General features: G+C 39.9%; 2 protein-coding genes across 3 annotated transcripts; one reads left to right on the forward strand and one right to left on the reverse strand.

Moving 5' to 3' along the window:
* Positions 1-1528: 1528 nt before the first annotated feature.
* Positions 1529-7649, forward strand: LOC141659038 (putative ABC transporter C family member 15). Of its 2 annotated transcripts, XM_074465769.1 has the most exons (11): positions 1529-1650; positions 1844-2741; positions 2854-4283; positions 4393-4479; positions 4561-5175; positions 5282-5446; positions 5522-5816; positions 6048-6568; positions 6656-6719; positions 6817-7056; positions 7196-7649. In XM_074465769.1, exons 2-11 carry the CDS (start codon positions 1865-1867, stop codon positions 7297-7299), a joined length of 4398 nt encoding a protein of 1465 aa, XP_074321870.1. In that variant the 5' UTR covers positions 1529-1650; positions 1844-1864; the 3' UTR covers positions 7300-7649. The 2 variants fall into 2 exon arrangements, with proteins under 2 accessions (XP_074321870.1, XP_074321869.1); XM_074465768.1 differs by lacking the exon at positions 1529-1650 and having other exon boundaries at positions 1665-2741.
* A 5880-nt stretch (positions 7650-13529) lies between these two features.
* LOC141660958 (uncharacterized) lies at positions 13530-14369 on the reverse strand. The gene has a single exon (XM_074467935.1). It carries the CDS (start codon positions 14367-14369, stop codon positions 13530-13532), a length of 840 nt encoding a protein of 279 aa, XP_074324036.1.
* Between the last annotated feature and the right edge of the window lie 345 nt (positions 14370-14714).

Raw genomic sequence — 14714 nt, forward strand, 5'->3', positions numbered from 1 at the left:
GAAGTGGAGATATCGATAAGTCAAAACTGCATATAGAGAATTAGAGATATCGACAAGTCAAAACTGCATGTAGAGAAGTGTAAATATCTACAAGTCAAAATTGCATGTAGAGAAGTGGACATAACGACAAGTCATAATACTTATAGAGAAGTAGAGATATCGATAAGTCGTTATACATATCCATATGTGACTTCTCTATACTTTACAATATAATAGATCTCGATAGCAGCTCAAAATTCAGAATACAGACAACTTAAAAATCCAAGATTATCACTTAACAAACAATTCTCTCATTGAATTGGAATGTCTACAAATGCAGTTTGAAGAATGCAAGATCAAGGGCCAACATGAACTGGACAAAGGAGGATCACATACCTGTTAGATTGTATGCAGATTTGCGGCACTTAAAGTGGAAATAGACAAAAGGGCTTTAGAAAATATATTAGTCCATTTTAGTGCAACTCCTGTAAACTATGCATGTTAATCTATAAAACATGTTACAGATCCTTTGTTTAGATGTAACGGATATAGATTTAGAATCTTGTATTCTCTCAAGAGAAGCAGCTGAGTTCTTATTATTCAAGAACACAGATTCGTAGCACAACAAATTTGATTTATATATAAATCAAGTGAGTTTTGATAAATTGCTTGTATCTTTTACATTAAGTTATTTGTCACCATAATTTTTTTATCTAGCTGTTGGAGTTCCAAACCCTAAACACAAACGGATTATCAAGAATGTAAAATTAAGAAAATCAAGAAAATACATTCAACCCTCTATGTTGCACTTCATACCTAACAATCAACATGAAATCGTAAATCTAAATAATTTTTTTTATTTATTCTATTTAAAAGCTCATTATAAGGAGCGCGACTCAGTAAACTAGTGTAAAAAAACTCTACTTTATTTCACAAACTTCAAAATTTGGAAGAGACTAAGTGTGTGTTTGGCATTACTGTTACAGACACCAACAATAGTTTTTTCTGAAAAGTAGCTAAAAAAATGTTTGGTAAAATCCAAAAGCTTTTTTCTTGAAAAGTGGTTTTGGCATAAAAGTTGTGATTAAAAAAAGGAAAGGCCCATGCTTCTCGAAAGAGTTGTTTTTCGGCTTTTGCGAGGAGAAGATGACGATTTCACCATCAAACCTCATCAAAAGTATTAGTTATTTAGAATATTTTTTACATCAAAATATATACATATTAAAAATATTATCAAACAGTCATTTTTTAACAATACTTTTTCTAAGAACAAAATAATTTTTAACCGCAATTCAAAACATAGGCTAATATTAAATCAAATTATTCTCCAATTTAAAGCCTTTACTTAACAGAAGTGTTGAACAGTAAATCCAAAAGTCAATCTTTTTTATAATCCCGAAAATCTTTGAAATCAATAACACAGTAACTAATAATACTCGCATATGAACATAATCAATGAGACACCCAAATAAAGGGCATGAAAGAATCTGTTGATGTGATGGGCTATGGCCATGCTCTTGATAAATAAACATTGTGTTCTAAACAATTTATTTATATTTTGCTGCTACTACATGTATCATGTATCATGTATCATGTATCATGTATACTCCTGTCTGTTACATGTACCGACTCAACGTCCACGTGCTTCCTTAATATTCTTGCAGCTGCAGGGTTTGCTCTCATACTCATCCAATTTGGATATACTCTATTTTCTTATTATGTTTTTCTTGATAACCTTGTTTATTCTTTTATTCTGTTACTACACTTCTTTATATATTTAATCACTATCTTTCAAAATTCTTATGTGTAGCATCTGTGATCTGACAATATATATGTTTTCTGTTTTTTTTGTTTGTTTTTTCAGAGACAGTTTACACTGATTTTAATGGCTCCATCTTCACTGTTTCATCCAGTTTCTGAGGGGTTTTTCAGGGTTTTGCAGTTGCCTAATATGGATATTAATTTCAAGGTGTTGGTAAATGTAGGCTTTTTCATTGTTTTACTGACATGGATTCTGGTAGAATTTTTCAAGCAGAGAAGAACAAGGGGTGATAATTTGTCAGAAAGGATGAATTTTGAGGGTGGTATTAAGGTTTCTACTAAGATGGTTGTTGTTATTAATGTTGTGACTTTGGTTTTGTATGTTGGGTTTTGTGTTTACAATGTTTGGAACTTAAAGATCCTGTCTTTTGAATCTTTAACCTCAGCTATGACTTGGGCATTGTCAAGTTCTGTGACTTGTTATGTTGTGAAGATACACAAAATGTGGCCTTTAGGGGTTATTATGTGGTGGTTTGTTTATGGGGTTCTTGATGTGGTTATGGTCTTTCTTTATTTCGACAAATTGGAGTTTTCAAATTTGGTTTCACAAGCCAACTTTGTTGATATTGCTTGTTTACCATTGTCAATTCTGTTGTGTTTCAATGCTTTCCGATACCCATACAGAGGTGCTAGTGGAATAGACGAACCATTGTTACAAAAAGAAGCAGAGTTTGAGGCTAATGTAGTTGATGATGCTTATTCCAAAGCTGGAATTTGGAGCAAGCTTACATTTAGATGGCTTAACCCTTTGTTTAAGAAGGGAAGAGTTAAAAAGATCGAATTATCAGATATACCGTCCATTCCCCAATCTGAAGCTGCAAATAATGCAGCTGCTTTGTTAGAAGAATCTCTTTCTAAGCAGAAGAATCAAGCTTCTTTATTGCCAAATGCAATATTTAAAGCCATATGGAAACCTCTGGCTGTAAATGCATTTTTTGCAGGTAATTACTTTTCTGAATGTGGGCTGCTCTTGGTGCTGTTCTTTGTCGATTTAACTTTTTTTGTTTTTGGGGTTTTGTGTGATATTTATATGATTTGTGTTGTTTTGTTCAGGAGTCAATACAATTGCTTCATATGTTGGTCCCTTCTTGATCACAAATTTTGTGAATTTTTTATCAAACAAAGATGATAATTCAAGCAGCTATCATGGATTGATTCTTGCATTCATCTTTTTATCTGCAAAGACAGTGGAGTCTTTGTCCCAGAGACAGTGGTACTTTGGTGCACAACGAATTGGGATTCGTGTCCGGGCTGCTCTCACTGTACTAATATACAAAAAATCTTTGTCAATTAAGTATAGTGGTAATAGTACTGGAAAAATCATAAACTGTGTTAATGTAGATGTGGACAGGATTGGTGATTTTTGCTGGTATGTTCATGGGATTTGGCTACTCCCAGTCCAGGTAGCTTTGGCGTTAGTCATCTTGTACAGGAATCTTGGTGCTGCTCCTTCATTTGCTGCACTTTTCGCAACAATTTTGGTGATGGTTAGTAATACCCCACTGGCTAATATGCAAGAAAGTCTTCATAGCAAGATAATGGAAGCCAAGGACTCTAGAATCAAAGCTACCTCGGAGACTTTAAAGAGCATGAGAGTCCTGAAGTTGCATTCATGGGAGCCAACTTTTTTGAAGAAGATCCTTCAGCTGAGGGAAACTGAGAGGAGCTGGCTGAAAAAGTATCTTTACACGTGCTCAACAGTGGCTTTTCTGTTCTGGGCTTCACCAACTCTAGTTTCTGTTGTTACCTTTGGTGTTTGTATTGTTCTGAAAACACCACTGAGTTCTGGCACAGTTTTGTCAGCTCTAGCAACTTTTCGGATTTTGCAAGAGCCCATCTATAATTTGCCGGAACTGATCTCAATGGTTGCTCAAACAAAGGTTTCAGTTGATCGGATCCACGACTTTATTTGTGAGCAAGAAAACATGCAGTTGGTAAAACAACATCCATCTAAGGACTCCAATATTGCGATAGAGCTTGAACAAGGTGAATATGCATGGGATGAAAATGACCAGTACTTTGAAAGTTTCAAAGTGAAGATTTGTGACAAAATTAGAATTAGGAAATGTTACAAGGTAGCTATTTGTGGTTCAGTTGGATCTGGGAAATCAAGCTTGCTTTGCAGTATACTTGGAGAGATTCCCAAAATTTCTGGAAATAATATCAAGGTTTATGGTTCCAAAGCATTTGTTCCTCAAAGTGCTTGGATACAAACTGGAACCATAAGAGAGAATATTCTGTTTGGCAAGGGATTGGATATGACATTGTACGAAAATGTAGTAGAAGGATGCGCTCTAACTCGTGATATTGAGATGTGGGCTGATGGCGATTTAAGTGTCGTGGGAGAGAGGGGTATGAACTTAAGCGGCGGACAGAAGCAGAGGATTCAGTTGGCAAGAGCAATTTACAACGAATCAGACGTTTATTTCTTAGATGACCCTTTTAGTGCTGTGGATGCACATACAGGAGCTCATATGTTCAAGGCAACCCAACCAAACTTGATACTTTTCATCTTTAAGATACTACGTCTTCTTTAAATATTTCTATATTTTAATTTAAATTGTTCTTCATTTTCTCTAATTTTTTTTGCAGAAATGTATGATGGAATTACTAAGTACAAAGACAGTTATTTATGTAACACATCAGTTGGAATTTCTTGAAGCCTCAGACCTTGTATTGGTACGTCGTTCATTATATATACATATTATTAAGGGCGGATATTTTTCAGTTTTCTTACATTGAAATGCAATGTTCATATAGGTTATGAAGAATGGTAGAATTGTTCAGTCAGGAAAGTACAAAGATTTAATTGCAGAAACTACTGGCGAACTTGTCATGCAAATGGCTGCCCATAGCCAATCTCTAAATCAAGTTAAACCACCCAAAAAGTTCAACAAAAGCTATTCATCAAAGGGATATCATCAAGAAAATCAATCTGAAGTCGATGTTATTGAGGAAAAAGTCCATTATCTTTGCCATAGGGATGAAATTCCAGAAAAGTCTCAGCAGGAAGAGACGGAAACTGGAAGAGTAAAGTGGCATGTGTATTCAACCTTCGCCACTTGTGCATTTAGAGGAGCACTGGTTCCACTAATCCTTTTGTGCCAAGTTTTGTTCCAGGCTCTACAAATGGCAAGCAATTACTGGATTGCTTGGGGCACTGAAGAAGAAGACAGGGTAAGCAAAGACAAGTTAATTGGTATTTTTGCGTTGATGTCTGGAGGAAGCTCCATCTTCATACTAGGGAGAGCCGTGCTGCTGTCTACTATTGCCATTGAAACAGCTCAGCGCCTTTTCCAGGGAATGATCACCTCAGTTTTCCGAGCTCCCTTGTCATTCTTCGACTCAACACCTTCAAGCAGAATTCTGAATCGCGTTAGTAACATCTTCTTATAACTTTCATAGCATAGTTCACTTAATGTTTTTGTTTGAAGTTAAAGAATCTAGATTTGTTGAAACAACTTTTATTTCTTACGTGCAGTCTTCTACAGACCAAAGCATTGTTGATACAGATATACCTTACAGATTAGCTGGATTAGCTTTTGCTCTAATTCAACTGTTAAGCATAGTTGTCCTTATGTCAAATGTTGCTTGGCAAATTTCTGTCCTGTTCCTCGTCGTCCTTGCTATCTCCATATGGTATCAGGTAACAATACAAAACATTTTAAAGAAGTGCTAAACCAGACCAAGTTAAACTTAATTTCGAAGTTATTTTATGCAGGCCTACTATATTACTACTGCTAGAGAACTCGCGCGAATGGTTGGGATAAGAAAGGCTCCGATTTTGCATCACTTCTCAGAGTCCATCAGTGGTGCATCAACAATTCGTTGCTTCAATCAAGAAGATCGCTTTATGAACAGAAATATAAGTTTGATTGATGATTATTCTAGAGTTGCTTTCCACAACTCTAGTACAATGGAGTGGCTCTGTGTTCGTATTAACTTCCTTTTTAACCTTGTCTTCTTTCTTCTTTTGGTCATCCTGGTGAACCTACCAAGATCAGCCATTGACCCCAGTAAGTTCTGGTTCCTCTTGGAACTTAACAAATTTTCAAATTATAAACAGCTGGAGCTTTCTATGTGAGTTATCGTCTCAAATAGTTGAGAGATAACTAGATAAATTTTGTATTTTCACCACAAACAGCAATTCCTGTTACCATTTTATGTTACCTTAACATGTATTTTTTTATAAAAGCAGTATGAAAACAAATAATTATATGAACTGAGTTGTGTTTATCTGATTACAGGCTTGGCAGGACTGGCAGCTACATATGGCTTGAACTTAAATGTACTCCAAGCTTGGGTTATATGGAACCTCTGCAACGTAGAGAACAAGATGATATCAGTGGAAAGAATTCTTCAATATACAAAAATACCAAGTGAAGCCCCACTAGTTATTGAAAATTCTAGACCAGAACCAAACTGGCCAGTCAATGGAAAGATAGAACTTCACAATCTCCATGTTCAGTACACCCCTTCTCTTCCAAAAGTTCTCAAAGGAATCACTTGCACCTTCGAAGGCCAAAAAAAAATTGGAGTTGTGGGTAGAACAGGAAGTGGGAAGTCCACTCTGATCCAAGCTCTCTTTAGGGTGGTGGAACCAACCGAAGGCCAAATAATGATTGACGGGGTTAACATTTCCAGCGTGGGCTTGCATGATTTAAGGTCTAGGTTGAGTATAATCCCACAAGATCCGACATTGTTTCAAGGAACAATGAGGTCTAATCTTGATCCCCTGCAGCAGCATTCAGATCATGAAATTTGGGAGGTAATCAGAAAACTTTGTTAAGTTTTAAAATTTAATACGACAAGTGATTGAGGTCTAGTTACCTAAAATGTATTTGATGATTACCAGGTTTTAAACAAATGTCAACTGGCAGAAGGAGCAAGGCAAGACCACAGACAACTTGATGCACCGGGTACAATAAAATAGTAAAACATAATAAACTCAAAAAGTTAAGTTCAAAATATAATTTGCAAGGAGTTGTTTTTTCAACTTGTGAGATTTTGGCGCAGTGGCCGAAGATGGAGAAAACTGGAGTGTTGGACAAAGGCAGCTCGTATGCCTAGCCAGGGTGCTACTCCAGAAACGGAAAATATTGGTATTGGATGAGGCTACAGCTTCTGTGGATACAGCCACTGATAATGTCATTCAGAAGACAATAAGAAATGAAACAAGCAATTGCACTGTTATAACAGTTGCTCATCGGATCCCAACCGTGATTGATAATGATCTAGTCCTTGTACTTGATGAAGGTAACTCCGAAAATTGCTTAGTAAGGATCATGGCATATTGTACATATTTAATATGACATTTATATATTATGTGCATAAGAACATGCCTGTATACACATGTAACTAATTTGCTTATTGGGGAACATATTCTTAAACACAGGCAATATCGTAGAGTACGACTCACCAGCTCAGTTGCTCAAGGATAGTTCTTCTGCATTTTCAAATTTGGTAGCGGAATTTATGAGGAGATCAACTAAGGGGTAAAACATTTTTTGGATCCTAGTATCTAAATAGTGCTTCAAAGAAAGATGATGAAGCTCAATCACGTCGTACATAAGAGAGAGAAATAGTAATGAACACAGTTGAGGGCTATCGAGGATGCCATTGATTTACATTATGCACGCACAGAATGTTGACCAAGATTAGAAGGTGAATCCAGTAACAGCTAACTCATGACAGTTCCGTAGATGCAGGGCAGTATAGAGCAAAGAATCGAGTAGTAGCACTACAGTTTTTTTAAATCTGTGAGTAAAATTTTAAATTATTTAATGTTCTTAGCGAGAAATTTAAAAATATGAACTTTTTTGGCAATGCCTATGTTAAGTTATTACTTAGTTGCGGGCATGTAAGGTATTCAATGTACAAGAAGGTGATATCTCTTGACCAGTTACAAAACTAGAGATGCACAAAAAGCCCGGGCCCGAAAATCTGGCCTGGCCCGATCCAAATAAAACCCCGGTCAAGCCCGGCGGGCCTCGACGGGCCCTATATTTTTAGGTAAAGCCCGGTCCGTCCCGGTCGAGGCCCGGTCCCGGTCCGGGCTTCGGGCCTCGACGGACCCCTATATTTTTAGGCAAAGCCCGGCCCGGCCCGGTTAAAAGCCCGGGCTTCGGCCCGGCCCGACCCGATTAAAAGTCCGGTTATAATCTGATTATTCTAATATATTTTCGTATATATTTATAAATTCACATTTACTATAAATATAAATAATACTTTAAACACATATATATTTACATATTTGTGATTAATAATATTATTTATATACTTCGTTGCATAAATAATGAAAGAAGATATAATAAGTACACTATATATATTTGGATATCATTTTTATCATAACAATGATATCATTGTTATCATAACAATGATAAAATATATTATATAAACATGCTTATTTTTTGCCGAACTTAAATATTTTCAACGAAGTAATGTTTTCCTAAAATATTCCATGTAAACTAATATATTTTTACGATGATCTAGTTGCTAACACATGTATTCTTCGAATCTCTAATAATACAAGATCCGATTTAAATTAGAAAAAAGCCCGGCCCCATCCGATCCGGCCCGAAAAAAAGCCCGGTTAGGCCCGCCTCGAGGGCCCAAACGGGCTTTGACATTTCCGGAAAGCCCGGCCCGGTCAAAGTCAAAGCCCGAAAAGCCCGGCCCGGTCAAAACACGGGCTTTTTAAGGTACGGTCAAAGTCCGGCCCGGTGGGCCTTTTGTGCATGTCTATACAAAACACAAAATGTGTTAGATGGTTACTCTATTGAAAACACCTCATACAACATACAATATGTTGGACAATCAAAACATTGTAGTACTTCTATTTTTAGTCCAATTTTTATCCTTGAATGTATTTGTAAATGATGCCAACTTAACAAAACAGGAACTCGGCTCCATCCAATTTGTAAACAGAAACTGGCCAACCTCAATTCTATCAAGTTTGAAACAGAAATTGGCCAACCGGATCAAAATAAGCAAAACTACTTTTGCATCTGCAATCTGTGCAAACAGTTTGTTTTTCAATAAGAGGAACAAAAACGCGCATTCCCTATTGAATTTTTCACATTCCGTTTAATCTCAGCTCCAACCAGAGATGGATAAAAATGTCGGGCTCGAAAATCTGGACCGTCCCCATCTGGTCAAAACCCGGCTAAGTCCAGGACGGACTTAGGGTTTTGACGAGCCTTATATTTTCAGGTAAATCACGATTAAAATATGATTATTCTAATATATTTTCTAATATATTTATGTATTCACATTTACTATAAATATAAATAATATTTTAAACACACACACATATATATATATAGCGAGTGATAACTCCTGGTGGCGGGGCCGCTCCTTCGACGCCGTGCCTGGATCTTTCGCCGCTGTGGAGGTGTAGCTGTGGTGGGGTTCCTACAAAACAACACCGGAAGGGTGGTTTGGTCCCGCGGCACCTCCGGCGTGAGAGTAAGAACTCGCTTTTGGGGAAGATGAAGATAGATATGAATGAAGGGTGGCTGTGTGTGTATATGAGTGTAAGAGAGTGATTAACCCCAAAACCTCACCTTCTTGGGCTATTTATAGCCCAAGGGTAGGGTTGCGGGGTTGGTACCTTTAAATCGTGGCCATTGGTCCCGAGAGCGGAGGACACCTGGCTGGAGTGGATGCTTTACATGTGTCAGTGCGGGACTGACTGAGGAATGTTCTGAGGATCCTCCGACACGTGCCCTGATTATTCCCATGGTTGATGTGTGACAGTTGTCCCCATCATGTGCTTGGGCCAATGTCTCACGTGCTGGGATTTATCATGGTTGGGCTTGCGGGATTGGGCCAGTCAGGACTGGTAGTGTGCAGGACCAATCCTTCCAGGAGCTGCATGGAATTAGGATTCTAGGACTAGGCCTTTCAGGAGCTACATGGAGTTAGGAGTCCCGGACTAGTCCTTCCGGGAGCTGTATGGAGTTAGGATTCTAGGGCTAGGCCTTTCAGGAGCTGCATGGAGTTAGGAGTCCTGGACTAGTCCTTCCAGGAGCTGCATGGAGTTAGGAGTCCCGGACTAGTACTTCCAGGAGCTGTATAGAGTTAGGAGTCTAGGACTAGTCCTTCCAGGAGCTGTATATAGTTAGGAGTTCGGGGCAAGGCCCTGTGGGAGCTGTATGTACTATCATGTGCCCCCCACTCCCTTTTGCAGATTTTCTGGATGGGGGAGTAAATTTGGGCTTGTTTGAAGAACATGAGCTTTTGATTGTCGTGTTTAGAAGAATTTCTACTTTTCCTACCCCCCAGTCCGGATTGCGTTGAGTTCAGCGAATCAGGACTAAAGTGGTTGTCTTTAGAAGGAGTTGAGCTTTTTCTGCCTCCCCAGTCCGGATTGCGTTGAGTTCGGCGAATCTGGACTAAAGTGGTTTTCTTAAGAAGGAGTTGAGCTTTTCTTTCCCCCCAGTCCGGATTTCGTTGAGTTTAGCCAATCAGGACTAAAGTTGGTTGTCTTTAGAAGAATTTGAGCTTTTTCTGCCCTCCGGTCCGGATTGAGTTGAGTTCAGCGAATCAGGACTAAAATGGTTGTCTTGAGCTTTTCTTGCCCCCAGTCCGGATTGCGTTGAGTTCGGCGAATCAGGACTAAGGTGGTTGTCTTTGGAAGGTTTTGAACTTTTCTTGCCCCCCAGTCCGGAGTGCTCTGTGCGAAGGAGTCTGGACTTGGAAGTTGAAACGGTTTTGGGGATTTCCCCCCAATGATTTGAATTGTTACAGTTATCTTTTTTCAAAAGACGTGCTGTAATAATGACCGCTTAAGATGGGTGGCCAGGATCATGCCACGTGGCATGGCTCTTTAGTTTTTTCACCCCCTATAAATATAGGTGTTGCCTTCTTTTATTTCTTTTCATTGCTTCTTCAATTCTTCACTTTTTCTCTCTTTCTCTAGAGGATTTTCTCTAGAGTCATCCAGTTGTGGTTGCTTTCGATCTCCAAGACCTCTTCGAATTCAATAGATGGCTTGTGGAGTTCTTCGAAGTAAACTGAGCAGTCCAGATCTGATGAGTTCCGGATTAATTTGGATAGAATATTCGCTTCTTCATTTTCTTCTCGACAAATCTGAAGGACTTTATGGTTTGGTATTGAGGCTAAGTAACTTTGAACCAATGCTTGGTACTTGGCAAGAATAGGGTCCTTTGCTATATATTCTCCATTTGTTTGCTTGACCACTATTTGGGAGTCGCTGTAAATTTTTAAGTCCTGGACCCTTAGAGTCCTGGAGACCTTTAGTCCTGCGATCAATGCCTCATATTCTGCTTGATTGTTTGTTGCGGGGAAGCCGAAAGATATAGCTGTTTGAATCGTGAATCCTTCAGGACTTTTGAGTATGAGTCCGGCTCCCGACCTTTCGTTTGTTGAAGAACCATCTATTTTCAAGGTCCAGGCTCCCGGACTTGCATTTTTTCTGGCTCCAGGTCCATGTCCATTGGTTCTGGCTCTTCTTCTGGGAAGTTGCATTCGATTATGAAATATGCTAGTGCTTGAGCTTTAATGGCAGTCCTGGGAATGAAGCTTAAATTGAACTGGATCAACTCCACAGCCCAATTGACAAGTCTTCTCGAGATATCTGGCTTGTGAATTATTTTCCTTAGTGGTTGATTTGTCACCACTCTGATTTCTCTTCCTTGGAAGTAGGCCTGAATTTTCTTGAAGTTGTGACTAAGGCAAAAGCAAACTTCTACAATCTTGGGTATCTTGTTTCTGCGTCTTTGAGGTCTTGGCTTACATAGTAAACCGGTTGCTGTTTTTCATTCTCTTCCCTTATTAGGGCAGTTCCTACGGCTTGTACTCCTGCTGACAAGTATAAGTAGAAAGGCTCTCCTGGCTGAGCTTTGGTTAGGACTGGTGGCTGAGAGAGGTAGGACTTAATTTCCTCAAATGCCTTTTGGCACTCCGGACTCCAGTTCACCTCTTTCTTGTTTCTTGCTCCTTTGAGTAAATCAAAGAATGGTAGGCACCTCTCTGCTAGTTTTGAGACAAATCTCCTGAGTGTTGCTAGGGATCCTGCTAGCTTCTGCACATCTTTTTGGGTCCTGGGAGCCTTCATCTCCTGGATTGCTTTTATCTTCTCCGGATTGGCTTCTATTCCTCTGTTGCTGATCATGAATCCTAGGAACTTGCCTGCTCCCACCCCGAAGGTGTATTTCTCCAGATTCAGCTTGAGTTGATTCTTCCTTAGGTTGTCAAAGCATTCCTTCAGATCTTCCACATGTCCTGCTATAGTTGTTGATTTGGAAATCATGTCATCGACATAGCATTCCAAGTTCCTCCCAATCTGGTACTTGAATATTTTGTTCATGGCTATTTGGTAAGTGGATCATGTGCTTGTCAGTCCGAAGGGTAGCATCACATAAGCATAAACTGCTCTGTGAGTTATGAATGCTATCTTAGGTATGTCCTTCGGGTTTATTTTGATCTGGTTGTATCCGGAGAAAGCGTCCATGAAACTAAGCATGATGTGTCCGGAGGGGGCATCTATCAGCTGATCAATATTTAGTAGAGGGTATGGGTCCTTCGGGCATGCATCATTCAGATCAGTGTAGTCCACACACATTCTCCATTTACCATTTGACTTCTTTACCATAACAACATTAGCTAGCCACTCCGGATATTTGATTTCTTTGATGATTCCTGCTTTGAGTAGCTTTTCCACTTCTTCGTCAATGGCTTTTTGCCTCTCCAGGGCAAAATTTCTTCTTTCTATTTGACTGGTTTTCCGTTGGGGTTGACATCTAAGTTGTGCATTGCTATAGATTCATGTAGTCCTGGCATGTCTCTTGGGCTCCAGGCAAAAACATCTTTGTACTCCCGGAGCAGGGACGTTAATCTCTCCTTGAAGGACTCCTCGAGTCCTGACCCAACTTTCACTTTTTTGCTAGAATTGCTTTTATCTAACTGGACTTCTTCTGTTCCGACTGCAGCTTCAATTTTTGCTTGCTCTCTGTTCGAAACCATTTGATGAATTCGGGCTTCAGACTTCTTCTTCAGGTAGAAGTTTGCTTGTTCAGATTCTTTGGTTGCTTGCATGGTAGGACTAGCTTGGTATGGGACCTGATTTCCTTTGTCGACTACCATGACTTGGTTGCTTGCCGGTCCCTCCGGACTTGACACATTTCCTTCTTGTTCCGGACCTGATTCAATTAGTTGTACTTCTTTTGTTGCTTCTTCCCTTGTCCGGGGTCGGTGCTTCTTCATGCTTTGTTGCTTGCGAAGGACTGTTGCCTTCCTTTTGTTGTCTTGATGGGTTTCTGCCATGACTAACCCCTGGGTGTAGCATATTTCAGCAACTCCATAATCTTCTTTTATTTCCCCGACTCCTGTCGGGGTTGGGAACTTGATTTTGAGAGGGAGATTGAAGTTATTGCTTGCATCATGGTTAGAGCTTATCTGTCAATGATTCCGTTGTATGACGAAGGAGCGTTGATCACATAAAATTTGATTACATGAGTCACTTGGTTAGGAGCAGTTCCAAAAATGACTGGCAGGTATAAAGTTCCTTTGATTGGGACTAAGTTGTGGCCGAACCCATAGAGTGGGTCCTCCCGGCACTCGTTTGAGCGGACGCTTCCTAACTGCATCCAATCAACTGTGTGCTTGAAGAGAATATTTACTGAGGAACCATTGTCTATGAGCATTCTCCTTACTTCATTATCAAAGATGTCCAGAGTGACAACCAAAGCTGCTAAAAGATATCATTAGGTCTGGGAGTGACTGGATTGAGAGCACTTCTTTGCCAAGTCCGGGCTTCGAGGTGGGGAGTGAGAGCCTCCTAAGACTACATTGACTACATTCTTTCCTCTCTTCTGCGCTTCCCCCATTTTGTTGTTGTCCCATATTAAGTACTTGTTCATGTTTCCTTTCTTCACTTGGTCCTCAATGAAGTACTTGAGTGATAAGCAATTCTCGGTCTTGTGGCCATGAGTCTCATGATAATCACACTGCCTATTATAAGGCCTGCTCTCTGGAGGAGTTTGCATTAGTTTCAGAGGATAATAGAAAGGCTTGTCTTTTACCTCTTTCAAGATTTCCTCACGGGTCATGTTGAGAGGAGTCCAGTCCGGCTCCTGCTTTGGCTCCCGCTTTGGCTCTCCAGGTTGCTTCGCGGGTCCTGGATCGCTGTTTGACTCCTGCTTAGGACCAAGTCTCTGGAAAACCGGAGTAGTTTGTTTTTCTTGGCTTTGGTTGCTTTGCTTGAACTTCTTATCCTGATGGTAACCCCCTTTCGGTCGGTCATCAGTGTTTTTGCTCCTGGACCCCCCATTCCGGGTCATCCTCATTGTCTGGAGCACATCTGTTTCCTTTATGAATCTGGCAGCCATGGAGTAAGCTACTGCCAGACTTTGCGGCTCCTTATTGATTAGCTCCACTATATATCTCTCATTGTGCTCTGGGTCCAAGTTTCTCCTAAAAATGCTCAAAGCTTCCCTCTCATCCAAGCTCGAAACTTTGTTGATTGCTTCCTGGAACCGGCGCATGTATGCAGAAAGGGACTCGTTGTCATGCTGCCGGATTGTCTCCAGGTGACACATGTGCATTTCGTGCATTTTATTTGCCCGAAATCTTCGAAGGAAGGAGGCACGGAATTCCTTCCAAGTATGGATGCTTCGGGAGGGGATCCTGCTGAACCATCTCTGGGCCCCTCCCTTAAGAGTTGAAGGGAAGAATCTTGATTTCGTCAAGTCATTGTAGTAATATATCTGCGCTATTTGCTCAAAGTAGTTCAGGTGCTCCTCCGGGTCCCCCAGACCATTAAAGGAGTCGAAGTTGTAATGTTTCAAGTCCCGCTGCCGAGGGATATGTTAGGTCCCAATTGTTTGTAGAAGGGGGGGTTGAATGCAAACAATACCGTTTAATCGAATAAAATATGGAATAAAAAGGTG

This window comes from Apium graveolens, chromosome 5 (assembly GCF_009905375.1).
Source record: "Apium graveolens cultivar Ventura chromosome 5, ASM990537v1, whole genome shotgun sequence".
Lineage (NCBI taxonomy): Eukaryota > Viridiplantae > Streptophyta > Magnoliopsida > Apiales > Apiaceae > Apium > Apium graveolens.

Bases quoted from the DNA above. Each gene is read 5' to 3' on its own strand.
- LOC141660958 (XM_074467935.1), bottom strand. From the start codon at position 14,369: ATGCACATGTGTCACCTGGAGACAATCCGGCAGCATGACAACGAGTCC.
- LOC141659038 (XM_074465769.1), top strand. From the start codon at position 1,865: ATGGCTCCATCTTCACTGTTTCATCCAGTTTCTGAGGGGTTTTTCAGG. The intron at 6,720-6,816 runs GTACAATAAAAT...ATTTTGGCGCAG, and splicing joins CAGACAACTTGATGCACCGG to TGGCCGAAGATGGAGAAAAC. The intron at 7,057-7,195 runs GTAACTCCGAAA...TCTTAAACACAG, and splicing joins AGTCCTTGTACTTGATGAAG to GCAATATCGTAGAGTACGAC.